The sequence below is a fragment of the Zootoca vivipara genome, chromosome 12 (genome assembly GCF_965207765.1).
Source record: "Zootoca vivipara chromosome 12, rZooViv2.hap1.1, whole genome shotgun sequence".
Taxonomy (NCBI): Eukaryota; Metazoa; Chordata; class Lepidosauria; order Squamata; family Lacertidae; genus Zootoca; species Zootoca vivipara.
Window position 1 is genome coordinate 23,470,457 of NC_142595.1, and position 26,045 is coordinate 23,496,501.

Here is a 26,045-nt window from a genome sequence, read left to right on the forward strand (position 1 = left end):
ATTACAGAAAGATGAGACAGGTAAGCGGGCGCCTCAGCTCTCAGCAACCTTGTGCCTGTCCCCCCCCCCCCCCGAATCTTCCAGCGGGGCTTAATAATTGTCGATTGCATCCTGTCAACCCACATCTTCCTCAGCTTTCATCTGTCTCTCCTGCCTATTGCTTTGCTTGACATGGTGTCAGGTGGATCAGCTTGAAAGGCGTCCTTGGTCGTGCAGACTGTCTCAAACACCTCCGCTTCTTTGCAGTCAAAGGCTCCCTTCTAACCATCCCTGCACCCTCCTATTTATTGAAGTGAGGGGTTCCTGCCAGCATAAGGACCACAGGATGTTCACCTGCCTTTCATATGTTACGGGTTTCCAGCCAACTAAGAAAAAATTCAGTCAACTAATTTTTCTTTTCCACCAACTGATTACTTTTAAATACATTTGCATGCTGGGAAAGCATCAATATAAGTGCCTTTTTCAGATAGCAAAAGGAAGTAGGTGATAACTAACTTACGGTAAAGAAAATCTGCCACTTATAATTGTTGGGAGGTAAATGGTTCTTTCCCCCGACCCTCTACCCCACTTTTTTCTATTTCCTGCTACAGGAAAAACACCAGACACTCAATATCCTCCAACACACACACACACACACACACACACACACACACACACACACACACCAGCCTGTCATTGATTCTCAGCCAGATTGATTAGAATTGGCCCTCTGACACAGATGGAAGATCTGTTATTTTTAAAAGCTCTGTGACAGGCTGAAATTCAACAGGCAATGCTTTCCCGGGCATTGATTTCCCAGCTGCAGTGATTGGTGTGCTGCCTGTTGAATTCCTGCCTGTCATGCACCTGCCAAGACATTGTGCTTTTTTGGGAGGGGGGGGGAGAGTGGCAATCTCTTTGCAGAGTCACGTAATACCTCTTCAATATTGTTTGTCCCTGACTGATTCGAAAAAAAGTTTTCGAGCAGCCCTGTTGCCTTCAGCAGTATCACAATTTTCAGACCAGCCACACCTGCCTCCCTCCACCCCATTGCCTTGCCTAGACAGTGCTCATCCTTTTCAATTCCAGGTCAATTACATCTTTGCTCGAGATTCTGCCTGCCAATCTCTCTCTCCACTATTTTCCTATCAAGGCATTCTTCTTCTTCTTCGTTAGCTGCCGAGAATGAGATGCTCATTTCAGCAAGGAGGAGGAGATGGGGGGAAGCAAAGGCATATTGAGGAGAGGGGACTTGAAATAATTTTTGTGGCCTGGAAAGGTGACATTTGCTATCCAGCAATAATAGGTAGTTTAACCACAGGACCCGACATGGCAGACCTCTGCTCTGATGAGTATAGTTAATACCAGAGCTGGGCTGAAAATTCCAAGACCGACATTTTCAACCATTCATTAGGTGATTGGGGAGAAATTAAACCCTCCTGAAAAATCAGGGGAGGAGATTTTTCTGAAATGTTCAGAGCGAGGTGCCACTTACCTTCCTTAGCTTTACAAGGTAGTCCATGATCAGAAGAAACTTTTCATGTATGTGACAACAGCGGCTAGAATACTACTGGCCCAAAGATGGAAAAGTGATGAAATACCAACTAAAGAACAATGGCAAGAAAAACTGACGGAATACGTGGAAATGGCAAAGGATTAAGACACAAAGACAATAGAGACTTTAAAAAAGAATGGGAACCATTCATGGTGTATTTACAGAAACAATGTAAAGAACTGGACTCACTAGGAGGTTTTGAGTAAACATTTACAGTGGACAAAATAAATATAGATACATATAGAGAATATAAATTAATGTTAGAATGATAAGAGGATAATAACATGTAAGTTAACTTTAATTTCAAGAGTTAACAAAATAAGCAGGGAAATTTATATGTTAAAAAAACCAGAAGAGGAAGTTGAGAGAAGTCATGGGGTGGGGGGACTTGGAAAATGTACGCTATGCTATTGGATATTACTATGATATAAATGTAAAAGTTAATAATAATTATTTAAACCCCCCCCCCAAAAAAAACCCAACCCAAGGTAGTCCATGATCTCCTATTTTTTCTTTGCTTGTTTCAACTTTTTTTTTAAAATGTCCATAGCTGATAACAGCAGCAAAATACACTCTTTGCTGCTTCCCACGGGGTATAGTTTCTGGAAGGCTTAGGAAGCGCTGCCATGTCTCATCCCATCACTCCCAAGGCATTCTGGGAAGTGAAGCCACATGTAAGATTTCCTCTACAGCTTTCCATCTGCTGCACTTAACAGACAAGAGACTACGGGCTCACCCACACTTTTGCTTGTCTTCTGCCTAGAAAGTTTCCCAATTGAACTGCTCTTTCTAGGCATGCGTCTGAGCGGTTGCCCCCCTTGCCCGGCTCCTTTCCAAAGGAAGACCCACTCTTTAGCTCTGGCTCTAAATCAGAGTAAACATCAATCTGGGTAAAAACCCATATTGCCGCTCCAATTGAGTGCTAAAGAGCGGTTTCCCCCATCCTTGGGTGGGGGGGGGGAGGGAAACAGTGGGACAAAATGAAGTGTGGATAATAAACCCTCAATAAGTTAAGTGGCAACACACCCACCCCAAGTGAGATAAATTTATCCCCCCAATCCCCCAAAGGAGCAGAAAAGCAGTTACCATTTTTGCAAGAGGTGTATATTTTGGGGAAAGGGGGAAGTGGGGTGGTTTTTGGCTCAGCCTTAGTTAATCTGCTGCCCCATTGTTGACCCAGGTTGCTTTTCGCTCACCTTGAAATTGGGTAGGGGCAGCGATTTGCAATTGGAAGCTGATGCTGCATTTCAGCTGAAGTTACTCTCGGAGTGGTTCCACTTCAGGAATCTGAACACGCATTAAAGGAAGAGGAAATAACTTCAGCAGGATTATTCTACTTAATTGTTACCTAGTATTTCTCTCTCTTATCTTGCTTCCATCCATCGTGGACCTGTGAGTTCCCAGGCTGTCTCTCCTCAGATCACCTTAGCATCATCTGGTTTAGAGCAGTGGGTGCTCTCAGAGACCATTTGCAAAATCTCCCATTGTGCACAGGTTTCTATATCTACAGGTATTACAAGGCCATTTTGGTAGGTGCACAGGGTGGCCCCAAGGTGCTGCCTGAGGCAGAACAGCAAGGCTGGCCAAGTTATTTCAGTACCTTGGACGGAAAAGCCCTCCTCTCCCCATCGCTGGAAAACAAACATGCAAGGATCACGCAGATCATTTCGAGGAAGGGCTGTAGCTCTGTGGCAAACCATTTGCTTTGCATATACCGGTAGAAGGTCCAGGTGCTATGTATGACATTTCCAGGAAGGCCTGGAAAGACTCAAATCTGAAACCCTGGAGAAGTATAGAGCAGGCATCCCCAAACTTCGGCCCTCCAGATGTTTTGGACTACAATTCCCATCATCCCTGACCACTGGTCCTCTTAGCTAGGGATCATGGGAGTTGTAGGCCAAAACATCTGGAGGGCCGCAGTTTGGGGGGTGCCTGGTATAGAGAATACTCAGCTAGATAGACCAATGATCAACTTCACTGTCCTATGGTCCTAATTTGCCTGAAGCAGTCAGATCAGGCAGCAGAGCATAAGACCCTTAATCTTGTTGTAGTTACAGGGAACCAGGCAGAGGGCCTTCTCGGTTGTGGCACCCGCCCTGTGGAACGCCCTCCCATCAAAGAGAAAACAACTACCAGACTTTTAGAAGACATCTGAAGGCAGCCCTCTTTAGGGAAGCTTTTAATTTTCAATAGATTATTGTATTTTAATATTCTGTTGGAAGCCGCCCAAAGTGGCTGGGGAAACCCAGCCAGATGGGCGGGGTATAAATAATAATAATTATCGTTATCATTATATTGTTGGGCAAAAGATTTCTGCATTGCAGGAGGCTGGAGCAGATGGTTCCTGTAGTCCCATCCAACTCTATGATTCTTTGACTATGACCTCATTCTGCGTAATGGGAGGGGATAAAGGCTGTTTTTATCCCTTTGTCTATCCAAAGCTACAGGAGCTCTGTCTTCCTCTGTCGCACCTGATCACCACCATAGCAGGAAAGGGATCTGGGGAGAGAAGGGGGCTGGACTATGAAGCTAAAGAAGTTTGGGGTTCCGGGAGGGAAGAGGGGGAAACCACACATTGGCTGCAGCTTTCCAGCAGCACAGTCTGTTTACCTTTTTTGACTCTAGCCTGTGTTGGAGGGAACGGCACCACCAAGGCTCAGCACCTGCCTTGCGTGCAGACGGTTCCCAGTTCAATCCTTGCCATCACCAAATGGGGTGGTGAGATACCCTTGCCTGGAACCCCAGAGAGTCGCTGCCCGTCAGTGTTGACAATATTGAGCTAGATGGACCAGTGGTTTGACTTCAATAAGGCCGCTTCCTAAGCTCATATGCACCATGTGTTGTGAAGAGAACCAGCCCAGATCCTGAACCTACCTGCCCAGGGAGTGGAAATGGATTCCTCGCCTGCTAACCCCTTCCTCTTTACCCCAGCCACCCATTAAGGCCTGGGTTTAAAAGGTCATAGAGGCAATGATGACATCACAACATTCATCCCCCAAGCCAAGGGAGAGGGAAGCACAATGGCAGGAGCTGTGGGGAGTTAACATTGAAGACCTTATGTTACAAGCTACAAAAAGACGGTCAGTGACTCCTAGACCTAGAGATTTTTGGCGGGATTCTGGGAGAGAGGCAGGGAGGGTGATAACCAAGGCAACTACAAGCAGCTGCCTGAGATGGTCCTCTAATAAGGGAGGCTGTAAAGTCCTATGAATGATGACTATTCCCTTGTTGTTGTTTAGTCGTGTCCGACTCTTCGTGACCCCACGGACCATAGCACGCCAGGTACTCCTGTCCTCCACTGCCTCCCGCAGTTTGGTCAAACTCATGTTCGTAGCTTCGAGAACACTGTCCAACCATCTTGTCCTCTGTCGACTATTCCCTAGAGACAAATAAACGGCAAGGACAGGCCTTTCTCTCTGAGCTTGCATATGACACACCATACATTTAAAGGTTACCCCTTCACAGTACAAAACTACAGTTCCCACAATATCTATATATATGTGTGTGTGTGTGTGTGTGTGTGTGTGTGTGTGTGAGAGAGAGAGAGAGAGAGAGAGAGAGAGAGAGAGAGAGAGAGATTTTTTTGGGGGGGGGCTCATATGCTTTAAATGTATGGTGTGTACACAGTTGCAGAAAATTGGAGGAAACAGGTGCTCGGCTACTGAAATAGTCAACAGACATCCCAAGCACAAACATTTGTTCTCTGACCGGAGAGCATTTTCCAGTGTGCCCTTGAGGATATTGGAACTCACTGCTTGTTACAGTTTCCCGGGGGGCCACTTCACATACGGTAGGTGTGTATTTGTGCACACAAGGATTGTATAATCCTAGATGAATCAGAGCTGAACCTGCACGAAGCAACTCCATTGAAAACTCCATTGTGTCTGAAGTTGTGGGCGTTGGGGCAAAAGTATTTGATCTGTGATGGGTCATACACATCGCCACTCGGATGCTACACTCAGTGAGTGACAGACATGCATATGTGTACTGTTCATAGAAAGGGGAGGATCCCCTTTTGGTCATGTGATCAAAAGACCTAGAACTGAGAAGCTGGTGGCACTATTATCGATGCAAATTATACAATTAGCAGTACTAACAGTAGTTTATCCTGCCAGGAGCATTGCAAGATCCTTAAACAAATCAAGACACGGGCCCATGGGACGAATTTGTGCATGCAATTTGCATATGCTCCTTTATAAGTTTAGATGCAAATTTAGGCAAAGTTTCAGAGGGAAATCTGCCCCGTAAGCAGTGTGTGTGTGTGTGTGTGTGTGTGTGTGTGTGTGTGTAAATACATTTTTTATAAGGAGGTGGAGCAGAAGTTCTAGAGCCTACTGGGGGAAAACCGCCGAACAATATTCCTGTATCCTGCATTTCCCTCCAAAAGCTCAAAGCAGTGTGCATCATTTCAGTCTATTTTATCAAATGGAAACAGAGTCTGGGTGAGAATGACTGAGCTCAGAATGAGATGGGAGAATTCTGGGCTTCAGCAGAAGAGGTCATTTTTTTGAAAGCTCCCCATCTCCCTCATTATTAGGTTTAGGTTTATTAAATTTGCATATCGCTTCTCATTAAGAAGTCCCAAAGCAGGCTATAAGCCAGTAAAAAAAGACAACACAATGACTGAAATTCCAATCATTAGTTGCTGCCCAGAAAAATGAAAATGCAAAACCATGACAAGGTTGGAGCCAGGCAGGTCCCCTTGGGGGAGCATTCCATAAACAAGGGAGGGGGGTGCTACTACAACCGAGTCTTCAACCTCATGTACTTAGCATTTGTACAGTGCTGTTCAAAGCACATGAATTTCCTCACTGTAATCCTTATATTGCCCCTGTGAGATAAAGTAGTAGTATTATTTCCCTGTACTGCAGATGAAGGGACTCTGGAAGAAACAAAGCGAGAGATTGGCTTTCCTAAGGCCTCCTGGTGAGTTCATAGAATCATATAATTGTAGAATTGGAAGGGATCAAATAGGGAAAATCATTATTGGTAGCTCAGTCTCTTAGCCGTTCCTCTACACCTGCATTTACAGAATGCAGGGGATGTTTTTAGCAGGTTGGGTCATATATTGCACTCCCCCCTGTCATCTGCAGTAGTACATTCCAGAAATCAACCAGCTCATTCTGGAAAAGCTGGAGATGTGCTCTCTGGCAGAAATCTGGCAGAAAACTAAGAAATGACCTTCAGGAATTATAGTGCCATATGTTCCTCAGGAATTTTAAAAATAAATAAATCTGGGCACTTATGGAATCAATGGTTAAAATCAGTGCAGTTTTGAATGGTTCCGCCTGCCATCTTGATTCAAAATGGTGTCCAGTTGTACCCAAACACTCTCCCAGATTGAGTGCAATAGTGGGTGAGATTGCTGACGGCTTTTCCCCACTCTCCCAACCCCATTATTTTTCCTGGGCCAAGCATGTGAAACTTAAATCTAAGTTCCTCACCCTCTCCATTTTATCCTCACAACCAAAACCGTGAGGTAGGCTAGGCTGTGACTGGCCCAAGGTCACCGGCCAGTGAGCTTCATGGATGAGTGGAGATTTGAACTCTGGTCTCACAGGTCCCCTAACCCAGGCATCCCCAAACTTCAGCCCTCCAGATGTTTTGGACTACAATTCCCATTTCCCCCGACCACTGGTCCTGTTAGCTAGGGATCATGGGAGTTGTAGGCCAAAACATCTGGAGGGCCGAAGTTTGGGGATGCCTGCCCTAACCACTACACCACACTGCCTCATAGTTGTTTCGCCCGCTGGTCATTGCCCTACCTAGCATGTCTAACTCACAGAGGTTCTTCCTCCCTGTTTCTCCCCCAACTGCACGCCGTTGTGGGTTTAGGACGAGGGAAGACGCTGAAATCCCAGCTGTCCAGCGTCTCAGCGGGAGGCGACTACGGCAAAGGACTTTTCAACAGGGAGATGGGACCATTGCAGAGCCAGCTTAGTCAAGGGGAATACGCCTTACTCAAGCTTGCTCCCATGTTGGAAAGTGACTTTGTGCAGGTAACTTGCAGCAGGATCGAATAAGCCTTCTGGTTGCCAAGTGAATTTTGTTCTCGCCACCCTTCCCCCAAGGGCACCTCTTCCCTAGAAAGCGGGCAGAGGGAAGAAATAGCTGGGGCTGGCCCTACTGTTGCCAAGTGAGACGCCTGAGTCTAGGCGGCAAGAAACAGGGGTGGGGCATAGGAGGGTGGCAGAGCAATGGAAGTTTCCGGCAAATTCTGAAGATGCGCCTCTTCATCCCGGCCTTTGACTAGGGCCAGCCTGAGACATTTTGCTGCTGTAGGCAAAAGGCCCCAACACCACCCTCTCCCCAGTGCTGCCACCTCCACCCCACAGATCCAGGTCCCCACCCTGTTCCTGGCCCTGCACTGCTGCCAGCCCCATCACTGCAACGATACCCACACCTGTGGCTGTGCCGGCTGCCACCACAACACAGCAATGAGGCTGTGTGGGGAAGTGGGCGACGCCTCAGTGGGGCTGGCAACAGTACAAAGACAGGGGAGGGGAGAGGCTCAGATCCACTGCCTGAATCAAGTGTCTTCGCTTCCGCCCTTGCCTCTGACCCTTGCAATGTATGTTTTAAGACCCACGCTACACTTGGGATTGTAATCTGGGTAACACTGTTTTTAAAGTTGCATTTTAAATTGTCGCAAGCCTCCTTCACAGGGAGGGTGAAGGACAGGTAATAAACATCATCAACAGCAACATCATCATCATTATTACCGTATTGGTCTGAATATAAGCCTCACCTTTTTCCCATATTCCGACCGGGAAAAGATAAAGTGCAGCTTATATTTGTGACCTTGCAGTATGCAGCCAGGAGCGTGGGGCAAGCAGCATTAGGAGTGTGGCAAAGCGGCACCCACCTTGTGAGATATATATATTCTAGCTTACTGTAGGGTTTTTTTCCATTTTGAAAATTTTTTATTTTATTTTATTTATACTTTGAATTGGATATATATGGGGGCACTAAAATCTTTTAAGTGCTTAGGGCCTCTAAAGGTCTTAATCTGGCTCTGATTATTATTATTCAGTATTAAATTGCTTGTCTGTTTGGCTTCTGTACATGGAAAGGGGGTGGCGTGCGCCATTTTGCCCTTCAGGCCTGCCCTGGAAATGTGCGAGGTGTTTCTCTGCCCAGAATTGTAGCAGATGCAGCCATTTCTTGAGCGCTGGGATTAAAAGGGACAGGAAGAACCGAAGCTGCTTCATTTCCTTCCTGGCAGGCTGCTCCTAAAAGCACAGGGACAGAGCAAGTTAAAAGAAGAGGAAGAAGATGACCACTCTAGGCCCACCCCCTCTTACCTCCCATCTCTCCTGATGACTTAATCTCTCAGGTAATAGGGGAAGGGATGTAGCTCCGTGGTGAAGCACATGCTTGGCCTGCAGAAGGTGCCAGGTTCAGCCCCCAACAGGCTGCACCTTTAAAAACAACAGAAGCAGCAGCAGCTCCTGTGCCTTTAATAGCTGCTGGGCAGGCAGAACCTGAACGGATGAAGTCTCTCTCATTGTCACCTCTCCAGGCCAGGAAAAGCTTCACTGGTTGAATTTATGCCTGTGCACGGAGAACTGGTAGGAAAATAAATAGGCTTGCCCAATGACTCATTTTTAAAAAGTAAGCAAACATCTAAGACAACGTCTGAGCTTTTAACACGGGCATGACTTTAAGAAAACAGGGAATCTTTTTAAGATTTGGAGATGGTAAGCATGATCACCTACTTTAGGGTAATTGACTTGACTGTTAAAAGCATAGTTTACAAGAGGAGTTTGAAAGCTGGCAGTCTTAACAATGATGTAAACAAAATCTGCTCCTTTTCCCTTATGAGCCCGTATAGAGCCCTTAAGTGGGTTCCCTATCAGTAGGAGAAAATAACAGAGAAGCAAAGCAGCTAGTAAGACTGATCTTTCTTGAAGTGTTGCAACAGGGCCCTCCTCACTCACCACATGCAGGAGGGAGGAGGAACCCTCTGCGGTGGCCCCCAAGCTGTGGAGCTCCCTCCCCACAGAGGTGTGTCTGGGACCTTCATCATACAGCACTTGGAGAATGAATGAATGAGTGAATATGAGAGGGAGGGGAAAGGGAGAATGCTCCCCTCTCCACTTTTGGTTTTGGCCCTACCAGCACCCAGTCCTCAACTATTTCCCCTCAGGGAATGGATCCAAAATGGCAGCCCACCTCTGCTCTAGAAGTCATATCCCTAGTGCACTTGCCTGCAGACGCACATTCACAAACACCAAGGCAACATCGAGCACACTTTCTCCCACTTCACACTTTTTGAATTTGATGCAATTCATTTTGAACTGTGGCTCAGAAAAGGAAAGAGGAAGCCCGTTTTGAACAACAAAATACGGCCATTTATCACAAACAGCAATTATGAGATGTTTCCCCCTTAGTGCAACGTCTTTGTGATTTTAATATTAAATCATACAATAGGACTTAGATCCAGGCTATGACAAAGTCGGTTCTTCCTGGATACAAAATGCCACTGCTTGCCCCCAATGGCACACACAAAACCACCTGTCAGATTGCCGCTGAACGATTTTGACTTGTAATTTCTTCTGCAATGAACACGGCCAGATCCATGGGATATTAAATGTTCTTTTTTGTTTGTTTGTTTGTTTAAGGGACACTGCCTTGATTAGCTCACTAACAAGCCCTGCTTTAGACGCTAGTGCAGAACCAGCTATTGCAGAGTTATTGAATATAGCTGGGTTTAAAAAGAAAAAGAAAAACCAATGCAGAGTTGAGAGCTGTGGCAATACCTCAGGTACTTTCTGTTTGGGAATACGGCAGCTGCAAGTTTATAGATACGAAGCTGCTTTGGGGGCTCAGGCCTTCCTTCCCTATAGACCAGGCATCCCCAAACTGCGGCCCTTCAAATGTTTTGGCCTACAACTCCCATGATCCCTAGCTAACAGGACTGATGGCAATTGTAGTCCAAAACATTTGGAGGGCCGAAGTTTGGGGATGCCTGCCTAGACCTTCTTGGGTTCTGAGACTGGCAGAGGGGGCCCTCTTGGTACGGTAGTTCTGTTGCATGGGGTGGGGAGAGGGTGGCAGCTTGGGAGAAGATATTCTCTGCGGCAGCCCCCAAACTGTGAAACTCCCTCCCCACAGAGGTCAGACCCTCCAAATATCCTTATTTTCCAGGGGAAATAGGTTCTCCTTTTGGCTCGCGCTCCTCCCGCCTATGGAGGGGACGCTGTGAGCTCCTCGGCGAGCAAGCGAGCTGGCAGCTGCGGCAGCGCCCATAGCTGAAGGCTTCGGCTGCGGGCGCTTGCCGCCACTACGGCCACCGCTCGCTCGCTCACGGCGGCTGTCGTTGGGGAGCTCTCGGAGTCCCCTCCATAGGCGGGAGGGTGCTGAGCTCTCCTAGAGCCGGCCGTGTCGCCTGGCTGGATGGCTGGAGAGCGCGGAAGTCCGCTCGACCCCGCTGAGCTCATGGTGCTCGGCTGGACGGACGGCGCCATCGCTGCTGCGCTGGGCGCGCTCGTGCTCATGTTCCCCCGCCTCCCCGTCGTGCGGCACAGCCCTGCGCCCCTGCAGGGCATTGCAGGGAAGCGCCTCTGCAGCCAGCAGCAGCAGGAGGGAAAGCTGCGGGCGGAGGGCGGCGAGCGGAGGGCGGCGGGCAGGGGGCAGGCTGGCAGCACCCCCTCCATGACGGCGCTCTAGGCGGTTGCCTAGCTCGCCTTTATGGACGCTCCGGCCCTGCCACTGTGGCGGGAAGGTAAATGGCGTTTCAGTGCGTTCTGGTACTCATCACGGTGTTCTGTTGCGGCAGAAGTGGTTAAGTCATGCAGGCCACATGACCAGGAAAGCTGTCTATGGACAAATGCCAGCTCCCTCAGCTTGAAAGCAAGATGAGCGCCGCAACCCCATAGTCACCTTTGACTGGACTTAACTGTCCAGGGGTCCTATACCTTTTACCTTATTTTCCAGGGGCAGTCCCGGATTTACAGAAGCTGTCCTGGTTTCTGATTTGATCCCAGAATATTCCACTTTTCCTTGGGACGTTCCTATTTTCATCAGAGAAATGTTGGAGGGTATGGAGTTATCCGACCCCTGAGTCACCTGAAGGCATAGGGGTATATAGGGAATCTTTGTGATGCTTAATGCTTTAGTATGCTTTCATATATGTTAGAAGTCGCCCAGAATGGATGGGGCAACCCAGTCAGATGGGCGGGGTATAAATAATAAAATTATTATTATGGAATAGGATGTCTCTATTTTCATCAGAGAAATGTGTGTGAAAGGTCAGTCACCTTCATTATATACAGCTAAGGACGTGCCTTTTTACCTCAGCTTTTGATACTTGAGGCGTCAAAATAAGACCCAACTTATTTTTATGGTTGCGAGTTGTTTTGAATTGTTTTTATATTGTGTTTTTATGCCGTAATTTGCCCTGGGAGCTTAGGGTGAAGGTAATCAATCAATCAATCAATCAATCAAATAATAGACCAAATCGGACCACTGGTCCATTATTTATAGTAACTAGCAGCAGCTCTCTGAGGTATCAGACAGGGAGCCTTTCCCAGGCCTATGTGGAAATGCCAAGGATTGAACCTAGGACCTTCTGCATGCCAAGCAGGTGCTCTACCCACTCAGCAACAGCCATCCCCCTCCAAGTGTGTCCCTGCTTTCATTTGTGAAATGTAGGGTGGCATGTTAGTCACATCCCTTAAATTATATTCCCTGTTCTTATGGAGACGTAAAAACAGATAACTGGCAGTCATTATAGCCCTTATTATCCTGTGCAGCAATTTCAGATTTCAGAGCGAGTGCCTGACATGCAGGACAAGAATAATTTGTGTTATGTTTCTGCAAAACAGCTTAGATTTCAAAATAAAAAAAATCCTTCAGTAGCACCTTAAAGACCAACTAAGTTTTTATATTGGTATGAGCTTTCGTGTGCATGCACACTTCTTCAGATACACTTGAAACAGAACAGTCAGACCCTTATGTATGTGCAGAGGGTGGGGGGTGGGGGGAATGGGTGATGGGCTGATGGGAGTGGTAAACCTGTAGATGGCTGTTAACGACTGCTGATGACTGCTGATGACTGCTGATTTCCTTATTCTGATTCTTCTTCTTTTTAAGCATATCAGCTTCGGCTTATTGTTACATTCAGAAGCTCCCCTCTCTTTCTCAAGCACATACACACACACACACACACACATACATACATACATACAGTGGTACCTCGGTTTACAAACACAATTGGTTCCGGAAGTCTGTACTTAACCTGAAGCAAACTTTCCCATTGAAAGTAATGGAAAGTGGATTAATCCGTTCTAGACGGTCCACGGAGTACTTAAACTGAAGTGTACTTAACCTGAAGCGAACTTTCCCATTGAAAGTAATGGAAAGTGGATTAATCCATTCCAGACGGGTCCGCGGAGTACTCAACCTGAAGCGTACTTAACCCGAAGCATGGGTGTAATTGGTTCTGGAAGTCCGTACTTAACCTGAAGCGAACTTTCCCATTGGAAAGTGGATTAATCCGTTCCAGACGGGTCCGCAGAGTACTTAAACTGAAAGTACTCAAACCGAAGCTTACTTAAACCAAGGTATGACTGTACATTTATTTATTTATTTATTTTAATTGAAGGCAGGACTCACTGAAATTTGTCCAGATCCTCCTTGTGGAAAGAGAGTTTCCAGATTAAGACCACTCCATATGTTGTTAAGCAGGTGGAGACTTTAATTGAAAACCTGCCTACAAGAGAGGCCTAAATAGGTTGAGAATGCAGCATCCTTTGGTTTCCTCTGTAGGAAAGACCATTCTGTTGGTTAATTGAGTTTTACTTATTTCACAGAATCATAGAGTAATAGAATTGTAGAGTTGGAAAGGACCACGAGGGTCACTGCCCCCCTGCAGTGCAAGAATCTCTTTCCAAGATAAAAAAATCTCTAATCTATATAAAAACAAAAGCAGAAAAAGAAAAGGAGGGGGGGGGAGAGAGAGAGGAGCATATGGGGGGAGTAGAAAAAAGACAACAAAAAAGAAAATTAAAGAAAAGAAAAAGGACTTCTAATTCTCCGCCTGTCAGTTACATTTAAAAATTCACGCCACGATTTTGTTTGGGTTTTTTTCACACAAAGGGGGTTCCCAATTAATAATGTTGATAAACGTCAGCGATAGTTTTTTCCTCTAGTTCAACATATCAACTTTGCCTCCATCAATTCCAGCAACCATGCCTCCTTATTAACTAATGTAATGACAAACTTTTCCCTATTTGCTCATATAAAAGTCTCTCCGTTGTGATCATATATTGAGATAATGTTCCATAATCCTTTTCTTATTATCCCTTGGTCCACACCCAGTTCTGTATCTTCAATTTCCACTTCGTGTTGCGTTAGCTATATTCTTCCAGCCTTATTTAGTATTGATTCCTCCATTTGTGTTTTTTCCATTCTTCTTCCAATAAATAAATAGCCAGAGATTTAATAGCTTTATCCCCTGGGAAAACTCCAAGTCATAGGTAGAACTCTTTCTCAATTCCATTGATGTCAGATTATCTCTCCATTTATAACTTTATTTTTGTTTTCAAAAATCTCAGCTTTTATCATTTGGTTGCTTCATTTCTCCATACACTTGCATAGTGGGTTCTTCTATTTCAGCAGTTGCTCCTTCTAGTTTTGCCATGATTTCATCTCTCGGTCCTGCCAGATCTTCATTGTATAGAGCCTCTATATCATTTCTGGTCCCCTTTCCCATTTCATTCATCTCTGGCTTCATTTCATTCCTCATTTCATTCGTCTCTGATCTGTAAGATTTTATTTGTTCAGCCAATATCTGCTGAAGAATGCCAATAGTAAGCAGTGTGTCCAAAGCTGTTTTTCTTTCCTCTATCGGTCTTTTAATGGTACTTGCCATACTGAATGTTAAGCTTACTTAAAACGTAAATGACACACAATCAGTCTGACATCTTCCTTCCCCTGGAAACTAATGGTGAAGCTATACAGGAATCTCAGCTAAAGTATCTGTGACAGGTGGCTATCCAACCTCTGCTTAAAAACCTCCAGTGAAGGAGCGCCCACCCCACTCTCATGGGAGTCTTATTGTCAATACAGTTCTCCCTGATGTTTAGTCGGAATCTCCTTTTTTGCAACTTGAATGCATCAGTTTGAATCCTACTCTCCAGAGCAGGAGAAAACAAGTTTGCTCCATCTTCCATGTGACACAGCCCTTAAGATATTTGAAGATGACTACCATATCTCCTCTCATTCGCCTCTTTTCCAGGCTAAACATACCCAACTCCCTCAACCATTCCTCATAAGGTTTGCAATATGGGAGAAGCGCCAACTTGCTTAAAAGAGGTCAATTTCACTGGGCATAATGGCCAGTCTCTTGGTCATATCTGAAGCAATCCTTTGGACCCCATCCATAAACTAGACTTCTTAAAACACTCGCGACCACCAAATATTCAGTTAATATATGGTGATTTCCAGACAGTATTTAAACAAGAACAACCCAAATCAACTGGGATGTGGCTGCTTAGGCTAAGCAGTTTTCATAAAGTTTGTTTTAGTTGGCCTCTCAGAAAACTGAGGAAACGAATCATTCCAGGAATCTACTTTTATGCTCTGTTGATGCCAACTATGTACCTTGATGCCAACTGTGGCGAAACAAGGTATATAACCTAGGAACCTTGTTTTCACCTGTGGATATTCCTATGCCGCGCCCGACCTTCATTCGGACGCATTGTTGCCACCTACCTAGACGTTGGTGAACACCTTATTCTGTGGAACTCAAGTATTTACATCTATTTTGATTTATCTCCATATGGATACCCTATATGCTATATGAACTATGATATATGAACTCCGACTTATGACTGTGGACATTGCATTCATGTTGGACTAAGTCCTTTTTGATACTTTGCAACACGTGGTTGTGCTATTTATGTTATTTTACATTGTCTTTATAAATTCTTGAATGACTTGTTAACAGCAGCCGGTTACGCCTGTTTATATAATTGACAATTGTGTTTGTAACTTATTTGTGTATGTTTGTATACTGTTGACAGCATTCTGAGTGGCACAGTGAGGTCTCAGGCACTGCCTCTCTTGAGATGGGTCTTAGGATGTGACACACCATCAGTGCCGCCGTTTGTGGGTCCTCCTGCCTATTCTGCTGAATGAGGCCCTGCCTATCTGCCACTGCCCTTCCCTCTTCTCTGCAGATTAACAAGCGAGGAGAGGTGATTGACGTACACAACCAAGTCCAGACCGTGACTGTCGGGGTTGCCTGCACCTCCTCCAGCATGACGGTCCCCAACGTGCTGCTTCTGGCTCGCCCCACCTGCCCTCCCGAAGAGAAGCCCCAGAAGTTTAAAAAATTGCTCCGCCAGTCTTCCTCGTCGCTGGGATTAGAGCTCACCAGGTAGGCCCAGCTCCCGTCTCCATACAGAAACTCTGCAGGTGCTGCAATGCCTTTCAAGGCTTTGTAATGTAAGACAGGCCACCATTTTTAATGGATGGGGATGCTGCAACTTGAACAGGCCAAACTCATAGGTGAAGTGTTCGTGGTATCTGCTGTAAAAAAAAAAAAAAGCAAGCTTCACCTGTTCCTTTCTGCTTGTTACGCCACAGCTGTTCTTGGACTGAAGATTCTCGCAATCCTTTTTTTTAAAAAAGGTTGGCAATCTTACAAGGGTGAGTTTACAGGACAGGGTTGATGCAACCAAAACGACCACACTATGACTTCTGAAATTTGTTTTACCTGTTTTTAATCCTGAACTTCAAATTGTTGTAAGGTGCCCTGGGACCTGCTAGGTTTTTTCTTTTCCATGCATAAGACGCCCTCATGGATAAATTTTGGGGACTCCAATTTAAGAAAATTGGGGGAGATGGCACAGAGTTGGTTTTTTAGGGTGTGTGTGCCAAAAATCACTCACCTGCACACGTCGCAAAATCTGCCTCTCGTCTGTAACCTCGCGGGCTGAAGCTGCCAATCGCCTGCCAAATTGCCACAGCGTCAGCCAATCAACACCAGCCATTGACGCAGCAACCAATAACATGCCCAATAGCTGCTGACAGCACGGCAGAAACCTATGCACTATCCATGTATAAGACGACCCCCACTTTATAGCATAATTTTAAAATAAAAAAACCTAGTCTTATACACAGTACAGTACTCATTATGATGGTGGTGTCCCTTATCACGGTTCATGGCTCAGCCAGTAGAGCATGAGACTCTTAATCCCTTATTGAGATTTGTGGGTTTGAGCCCCACAATGGGCAAAAGATTTCTGCATAGCAGGGGTTTGGCCTAGATGCCCCTCATGGTCCCGCCCCACTCTGCAATTCTGTGATTCTGTACAGTGGTACCTCTACTTACGAATTTAATGCGTTCCGAACGCACATTCGTAAGTCAAAAAAATCCCATAGGAATGCATTGGGAGAAAAAATTGTAAGTTGAAGCAACCCTATCTAAAAATTCGTAAGTAGAAAAAATCCTATCTAAACCGCATCCAAGATGGCGGATGGAGCTCCGTTCGTAAGTAGAAACATTCGTAAGTAGAGTTATTCGTAAGTAGAGGTAACACTGTATACTGTAGCAAAGTTGTCAGGCTCATCTTTTGGTCAGGGAAACTTGTCCAAGGAGATTAGGTGATGCTTGGAGAAGTTGAGTTATCCTTATTCATCCCCCCTCCAGTCAAAGGTAGCAGGCATGCTATGTGTGAGTAGAGAACAAGACAAGCATTTTGGGCAACAGACTGAAATTTTGAACGAGACAGAATGGGGTGAGGGAGAGAGAACTGAGCTGTAAACTCTGGGGGCACTTTGGGGTGCTAACTGCCTTGCTGGAGGACAGTTTTGGCTGTCTGGTCCTCCTCCACCTATGCTCAATCTGTACATTTATAAATAAAAATGAAAATGCAACAAGTGACCTCCTTCCAAAAGAAACTGAACCCAGGCAAGCATTGCATCTCTGGAACATCCTCGCTGCTTGGGGAAGCCCTGATTTATTTTAACAGCTCCTATTTGATGCTCAGATTCAAAGGCAGGCAAGGACCGTGGGCAGGCAGGCAGCTATTGGCAGGTAGGAGACTGGTAGCTTTGGCACTGCTGACAGCTTCTGTAACTGAGTGACATGGCTTCAATTCAGCTATGCTTCTGTCCTACTTGGATTCCTCAGTCCCCAAGTCCACAGCAAACTGCCATGCTGAGTTAGACCTTTGGTCCGTCTAGCTCAGGACTCTCTACACTGATCGGCAGAGGCTCTCTGGGACTTCAGGCAGGGTGTCTCTCCCCCCCTTTCCCAACTTTTCCTGGAAGGGTTTGCAATCCTTCTTGATGGGCTGGCCACTAACAATGAACGCTGATTAATGAGCAACCAAGGTCATCTAGGTATGGAAGGTGGCAGGTGGAGCTGAGCCTGTGTGTGTGTGTGTTTTGTCAGCTTTGTATGGAAAAGGGAGGAAAAACAGAGGCAATTTTGTATTGTTGCAAGCACCTGCTTTGAATGTGCACCGTGACTATTTCTGGAGGGTTTTGTATCACTTGCTAGGTGTTTACTCAGTGGTTTTGATGTTTGTTGGCTACTGGCTACTGGACAAGCCTCCGCTGCTTGAAAGGGATTGCAGAGAGCAGCCTGACAGTGCAGAAATATTTGTTGTTGTTGTTGTTTTAATAGATGAAGAACCCTGGACCTATTTGTCTAGAATTTGTCAGGATTTATCCATTGAGGCTGGGGTGTAGGTGGCGCTGTGGGTTAAACCACAGAGCCTAGGGCTTACTGATCAGAAGGTTGGCTGTTCAAATCCCTGCAACGGGGTGAGCTCCCATTGCTCGGTCCCAGCACCTGCCAACCTAGCAGTTCGAAAGCATGTCAAAGTGCAAGTAGATAAATAGATACCGCTCCAAGAGGGAAGGTAAACGGCGTTTCCATGTGCTGCTCTGGTCGCCAGAAGTGGCTTTGTCATGCTGGCTACATGACCTGGAAGCTGTACGCCGGCTCCCTCGGCCAATAACGCGAGATGAGCGCCACAACCCCAGTCGGTCATGACTGGACCTAATGGTTAGGGGTCCCTTTACCTTTATCCATTGAGGCTATGCCCGCAAAGTCCATCCAGTTCTGCCAAACAGAGAAAAAGAGAGAAGCTAAAACCATTTCTTCATTTTCCTCACTAATAGAGGCACAAAAACTTCATGTCTTTCTTAACTGGGGTTCAGCTTTGGACCCCAAACTGAATCAGACACCTTCTGAAGCTGTTTGGACCAAATCGGGGCTGTTTTTGTACGTGCTGAATCAGCGTCCAAACTGAATCACGCCCCTACTTGATACAGCAATCGAAAAATTTCGTTGTTCCTGCAAGGGGACAATGACAATAAAGATCTATTCTATTCTATTCTATTCTATTCTATTCTATTCTATTCTATTCATTCTTCCTTTCCACCGCCTACAGGCTTATCCCTCTGCATTTTGTCAAGATCTCGCTCCACAATGCAGAGAAGAAGCAGCTGCGATTCAAGCTGGCGAGCGGCCGCACCTTCTACTTGCAGCTCTGCCCCCAGCCTGGCATGAAAGAGGATGTCTTCAAACTGTGGGTCAAGGTGGTCAACATGCTCCGGCCACCCTCAGACCAAGGGCCCTTATTGCACAGCAAGAGCGAAGACCCTGGGGGGTCTGGGGAGGCCCTGACTGATAGGGCACAGGTGTGCAACTCCTTCCGTTTATATAGTGTAATCACTATACACGACACTTTGCAGGGCAACATAAGCACAGGAAACGGGTCTATCTAGCTCAGTATTGCCTACACTGACTGGCAGCAGCTATCCAGGATTGCTGAGAGGGGTTTCTCCCAGGCCTCCAGGAAGATGCCAGGGATCAAACCTGGAACCTTCTGCATGATGCTCTGCCCTTCCCCATGTCTCCGTGCCCCCTTGCTGCCCCATACCGATATCTCTGATGCTGCAGGAAACTCATGGGAGAGGTCTGGGGTGGGAGAAACAAAGAGAAGTAGTAAGATGCAGTAAGAAGAAACTCAGGACTGATTTGATTCCCCTCCCACCTCCCACACAATTCGATCCTTGGATGCTTTAAGCTGGTTGGACATCCGATGGAGAGAAGGCAGAGAGAGAGAGAGAGAGAGAGAGAGAGAGAGAGAGAGAGAGAGAGAGAGAGAGAGAGAGAGAGAGAGAGAGGAGTTATCTTTTAATTTACAAACAGTTTGGTGCACGCACTCACATATCACGAAGAACACTAAGTAACCCCAAGTCGGGTTGCTTCTTTTACAGCTCCTGCCCATATTTATACCCCGCCCATCTGGCTGAGTCTCCCCAGCCACTCTGGGCGGCTCCCAACTGAATAGTAAAACAATACAGCATTAAATATTAAAAAGCTTCCCTAAACAGGGCTGCCTTCAGATGTTTTTTAAAAATTAGGATAGCTGCTTATTTCCTTGACATCTGATGGAAGGGCATTCCACAGGGCGGGTGCCACTACCGAGAAGGCCCTCTGTCTAGTTCCCTGTAACCTCACTTCTCGCAATGAGGGAACCGCCAGAAGGCCCTCGGCGCTGGATCTCAGTGTCCGGGCTGAACGGTGGGGGGGGGGGGGTGGAGACGCTCCTTCAGGTATACAGGACGAAGATTTGCATGAACATTTCTGCTTTTTTAAAGAAAGAGCGAATGGCAGTTTAATTCCGTAATCTGGGTGGAGGGTGGAAGGGATAGTTGGTGGAGAGGAACCCCCCCCCAAAAAAGCAGGCGCACACACACACACCTGGGATATTTTCTGTGCTGCTCCACCCATTGGTGTAGATGGCAAGTGGTGGAATAGCCATAAGTATGGTGAGGGAAGAGGCAGGAGTGTGTGGGGGCCCTCATGTGCCAATTGCACACACAGAAATGCTGCACCCAAACCTGGCTTCCAAGACAACAGCCCACTCCAGACCCCGGCAGTGTGTTTTACTGGTCAGAGTGTTGGACTAGCACCTGGGAGATCCGGGTTCCAGTCCCAAAGTCCCAAAGCTCACTGGGTTCCCTTGAGCCAGCCACTGGTTCTCAGCCGAACCTACCTGGCGGGGTTATTGTGAGGATAAGATGCGGGGGGGGGGGTTGGAAATAAGTATGCTAGCTTGAGTTACTTGGAGGAAAGGGCAAGGGGGAGTAGGAAACAAATGTGTTTGTGTGAAGTGCTTTGCACGCTGCACAATGTTACGATGTAGGCCTGAGAATTATTTGGTGGTGCGTTCAACGGTCCTGTTCCATCTTTCTGCCCCAGAGCCTGGGATCCTTAAACCTAGAAGAAACAGTGAGCATCCGTAGTATCTATTCACCCGCTGAAGTTCGCAGCCCTGCACAAGAGGATGTCAGGAGCAGGCGCAGCCTGGTTTTGTCCATGGGGAGCCAGCCCAGCTCCAGAGCCCCCAGCCCTTCTCCATTTGAAAGCGAAGGAAGGACAACTGACTTTGAGGAGCTGGGGTTGCCAGAGCCATTGGAGCGCCCGCCCAGCACCAGGAGTCGGGGCAGTCAGCCCGAGAGGACTGAGAGAAGCCCTAAGATGAGCAGGTACTGGGTTATGGGCTTGTTTGGGAGAGGGGAGGGGTGTCAAGGGAGCTGAAATGTGCAGGGCTCCAGCTCAAACACACTGTTTTGAAAAGTAGGAGAGAGAGAGAGAACAAGCAACTCCTGGGAGGCAGTGGGGTGTAATGGTCAGAGCAACAGACCAGGACAGTGGGGAGACCTGGCTTCAAATCCCCACCCGGCCGTGAAGCTGATTTGAGTGCCCTGGGGCCAGGCGCCATACAGAGGCTGCGTACATAGCAGACATTGAAAGCGCATTTCCCTAGGCACGCATGCTCACCCCTGGGAATGGCAGCTTGCCTCTCACAGAGCTACAGTTCCCAGCACCATTCACAAACACTACAGTTCCTAGGGTTCTTTGAGGGAAAGCCACATGCTTTAAATGTATGCTATCTGTACACAGCCATAAAGTTGCTGCAAAGATTGCAAGGGCAGGGGATACCACAGAGAGCTGCCACCATCACTTGGCAGTCAACCAAACCCTTTAGGAACCTGGAAGATGCAAGTCATATCAGCCTGTAAACCTGGAAGCCTCTGGGATATTGTTGGACTAGGAATGATTGGGGATTAGCAAACCAGTATCTATTGGTTATTTAATCAAATGGTGACATGTATTTTATTGTTTATTCCCTATTTTTATTTTCATAATTATTATTATTTCGTTTATCCCACCCTTCTACATACAGATCCCAGGGTGTCTTAACAACATCTAAAATGCAGCTTTTAGAACATAATTAAAGCTATTCAGTATTGGATTGGACAAATAGCATTATAGCTCTGCAATCTGGAAAACAGATTTCAGAGTTGGTTTGTTTGTTTTGTGGCCCCCTGAAAGCTGAATTGCAACCACCCCAAATTGAAACATATCACATGTTGAAATTGATTTTCAGACTTGGGTGAATTTTGGACTTAGGGTTCATCTGGCCTTCCTTTTGTGCCATGCTTTCCAGGCACTGGCCTGCACTTTAAAACTCCCTGTCCAAGCAGTTGTTATCACAGCCCTTTCATGGAATCATAGAATTGTAGAGATGGAAGGGACCCTGAGGATCATCTAGTCCAACCCCCTGCAATGCAAGGAATATGCAGCTGAGCCATATGGGGATCGAACCTGCAACTTTGGTGTTATCAGCACCATGCATGCTCTAACCAACTGAGCTATCCAGGCCCTGAGAACTCACATTTTAATGCTGAATTGGAGCAAATGGCAACTGGCAGAAAACCTGATTGCCATTTGCTCCAACTCAGTGGTAAAATGTGGCTTTTCCTGGGAAAAGCGATAGGGTGGAAAAACACCCGTTCCAGCATAGAGCTTTAGAGCCTGGGTCTGTGCCTGGAAACATGGCATGAAAGGAAGTCTATACAACCTTTAGGTAGGTTTCACCTCCAGTATACATATGTTACTGGCTGTGGGCATGCATCTAGTGGGTTAAGAAACCTAGAGGCCGGAGGGGTGAGTACTGAAGGCAAGTCTGCTTGCATCCTAAAAAATAATGTTGCAAGGTAACTAAATTCTCCCAGGGATCCAATGCTGGAAGAATTTCCCAAGGTGGCCGTGGGGAATTGTGAGATGTCATTGGATGGAGTGGTCTTGACTGGCTGTTCTCATTTCAGGAAAAGCAGTAAGAGCAGAAGTAGCAGAAGGAAGTCTCCCCGGAGAAGTAAGAGTTGCTAAACGTCCGTTGAGAGCTGACAGTTCTGCCTTTTTGTGGCTCTTATCAATCAGCTTCCTACTCTAGTTGATAAGCAGCCCTGCTCTTTAGGATGGCCGCTTCTTGCATTGCCATAAAAAAACACCATAGGCCACAGTTTTATCATTATGGTTGCTTAAATAGAAATGCATCTCACCATAGTGTGACCAGTGCCCTTGGTTCAGTCTGCTGCCCAGGTGTTCACTGCTGATGGGCAACATCAAGTCTCTGTTCTTAGGCTTCTTCTTCTTTAAGCCACGCCTGGGCCCCACAGTGGAGACTGATCCTTTAGGCTAAATGTTCAGTCTGTCTTCAGCGAGACTCCATTTGTTTGCCTTCTTACTTACAACCAGTTTCCTACCAGCTTCCTCCTCCTTACTTTCAGTATTGTCCTTATAGACATCAGCAGGGATGAAGATGGAGGCAAAACCAGAATTACCGGTAGTTGGCTCTGCCCATCATTGGCTCTAGCTCCCCCTACTGTCGGCCTCCTGCCTTATGCCCTACCTGTTGTTGACAAGAGAAAAATAGGTATAGAAGGGGAATTCATTGGGTGCCTAGATCTCGGCTTGGGGCCATTATTATTTGGTGGGAGAACCCCAGCAGAGATTTAAAGTCACAAAATATGAAACTAGGAAAACGTGGAAATATAGACTGTTGGACCTTTAATATATGCCCTTGTGAGTTCCAAAATAGTCTCCTCTTCCCCAGCATAGAAAAAGACCACACGTTTGGTAAGTTAAAATGGTTTACTTACAGACTCTCCGAAGGTCAGATTCATGTGCTTTTCCACACAGCATTCAGAAAATATTGCATAGGCAGGAAAGCCTGGCTTAGTTTCAGAAGCCAAGTGGTATAGGAACACAAGAATGGCTTGTTAAAGCCATGCATTCTGAGCTTGGAGCAACCAGCTCAGACCTTCTCACATGCAGATGATGTTGGTGGCCCCCAGCTCCTGACATCTCTACTCACTAGGCCTTGCTGGCCTGAGATGATGGGTGTTGGAGACCAACAACATCTGGAAGGCTGCAAGTTTCCCATCCCTGGATTAGGCCTACACTATCCCTCCTCTCTATCACAGAACTACAATTCCCATATTTCTCTAAGAGGAGGAAATGGCTATTAACCCAGTTTAAGTTAATGGGTCTCTCTTTTTCAACTCAGGCTCCTAACCCTGCCTGCCTGATCCTGCCATCTCTTTTACTTCCTTGTTTGCCTGCACACTGGAGCAGACTCTTGTGCTCCAGGAAGTCATGTGTCTACTTCCTTTTCCTGTTTCCTCCGCAGGTTCAAGCCGGACGACCAGCAGGATTGTCTCACTCATCAGATCCTGCTCCTGGGGGAGGCGGAAGAGGAGCAAGAGCCGAGATGCCAGGTCCCGGGGCAAAGGAAAGAAACGCTGAGCGGAGGGAAAGGAGAACCCAAATTCCAGAGCCTCTTGGCCACCTCAACATTACTAAAGAGACTGGTTATAATAAAAACAAAGAACACCCAAAAAAGCAAAACATTGTGGGTAAAGGTGGGAAATTAGAAGCAAGGTCAAAGTTAAGGGGGTGCAGGGCACACTGAATAGCAAACAGTTGCATTTTCTGACACTGTGTTGCTACTCTGCACCTGCAGCACCCGCCAAATGGTAGGGCCGGCCTAGCTTAAGAAACTTCCGGACGAGGCCAGAAGCGGACTGAGGGAGCGAAAGCTCTGTACATGACCAAATTGTTTCCTTCTTGGACGCGCTGTCCTTTCTGTTGAACCCCAAGACAAAAATCCCTTCACTGGTAATCAATAAAGCCTCACACCTTTGGATCGGCCTGTTCCAAAGCTGCCAGAGGCCCCGAGGCAATTATTACCGGATGCCCTCCATTTCTCCACTTGGGGCCACCTTCATTAAAATTCTCAGGGGAGCGCCAGGAACATTAACTTTCGACTGCCTCCGTTTGCCAAGGTCACCTGATGGATTTTGCCACTTTCTGCCATGGGGTCCACTAATTAACTCGGGCAGAATGGAGAGCTGCTTGTGACCCCTGGCAAGCCATGAAATTATCCCTCTGACAAGATTGTGCTTGAAAAAGGAAGGGGGGTTGAATAGCCACTAGAATTGAGACTTTGCATCCACAAGTACCGAGGGTGTGCTATACCAAGAGGCAGGTAGGTATGCTGGGAAACTGCACTGAAAGGATTTTTGCGGTAAAAATTGTCTCTGAAACACCCTTATTTGCCCTTCCTAAAGCATGTTTCAAGGTACAAACTTTTTTGGGGGTCCCCCCCTTTACTCCCCCACATAAAGAAAGATAATTACAAATCGCCTTTCAACTTTTTTTTTTTAACCCGGCCATATAACAAAACTCAACAGGTGGACTCTCACCTAAAAGCCCTCTTCACATAACAATTACGATCTCCAGATGGGAATTATACCAGCCTGATTTCCATCAAAAGACATGCCCGGCCAATTCAGTAGGGGCCAGGTGGACACTGAAAACTAGGCCCAGATGTGATGTGCAACCAGAATGCTGACGACAAGCCAGCTCTGTCTCTCCTTGTTAAACCCACTCCTGCTTATCTGGGATTAGGCCCCATTTCTGAGGAGGTATTTATAGCATGACACTGTAAGTCAAGCAAGGCAGTGGATGGGCTGAATGGTCCCCTAAATCAGTAGCAGGCTAGAATATGTGATTCTTTTCAAAACACCTGGGGACACTGTTATTTATTGTTTGTTGACTCCTTTGACAATTACAAAAACCATACAATATACTTATGACCTTTTTTGTTATATTGTTATATGTTGTATTATACTTTGGGAGATTTCTTTTCCCCCCAAAAAGACAGTTTTACTGATTTCCAGTATATAACAACAATTACCTGTACAAAAAAGACCCACTTCCCCTCTCCAGGACGGTCTATCTATTTAAGTTTGCCAAAGTCCAACATGTCATTTTGGTGTCTCCCGTTCTTTGGGGTCATCAGTGAAGTATTAATATTTATTTATTTTGCTTTTCTAAACTTTGGGCTTACAGTGGTACCTCTGGTTAAGGACTTAATTCATTCCGGAGGTCCGTTCTTAACCTGAAACTGTTCTTAACCTGAAGCACCACTTTAGCTAATGGGGCCTCCTGCGGCCACTGGAGCACAATTTTTGTTCTCATCCTGAAGCAAAGTTCTTAACCTGAGGTACTATTTCTGGGTTAGTGGAGTTTGTAACCTGAAGTGTTTGTAACCCGAGGTACCACTGTATGTGCAAATCAATAAAACATTTTTTTTAAAAAAGTAATGGCCTGGATGTGGCCCAGTCA

The 26,045-nt window shown here is 46.4% G+C and overlaps 1 protein-coding gene across 1 annotated transcript; it reads left to right on the plus strand.

Annotated features, from left to right (window-relative positions):
* Positions 1–6,405: 6,405 nt before the first annotated feature.
* On the plus strand, positions 6,406–25,520 carry LOC118094615 (Golgi-associated RAB2 interactor protein 3-like). Its single transcript, XM_088655673.1, has 7 exons — positions 6,406–6,460; positions 7,370–7,533; positions 15,721–15,920; positions 18,949–19,198; positions 20,769–21,055; positions 22,682–22,728; positions 24,046–25,520. Exons 1-7 carry the CDS (start codon positions 6,406–6,408, stop codon positions 24,159–24,161), a joined length of 1,119 nt encoding a protein of 372 aa, XP_088511799.1. The 3' UTR covers positions 24,162–25,520.
* Positions 25,521–26,045: the final 525 nt, after the last annotated feature.

What these genes read in the sequence shown, in the direction of transcription:
- LOC118094615 (XM_088655673.1), top strand. Translation starts at nt 6,406, where the DNA reads ATGAAGGGACTCTGGAAGAAACAAAGCGAGAGATTGGCTTTCCTAAGG. An exon ending in TGGAAAGTGACTTTGTGCAG is followed by an intron (nt 7,534 to 15,720) that starts GTAACTTGCAGC and finishes TCTTCTCTGCAG; the next exon opens with ATTAACAAGCGAGGAGAGGT. An exon ending in AAGGAAGTCTCCCCGGAGAA is followed by an intron (nt 22,729 to 24,045) that starts GTAAGAGTTGCT and finishes TTTCCTCCGCAG; the next exon opens with GTTCAAGCCGGACGACCAGC.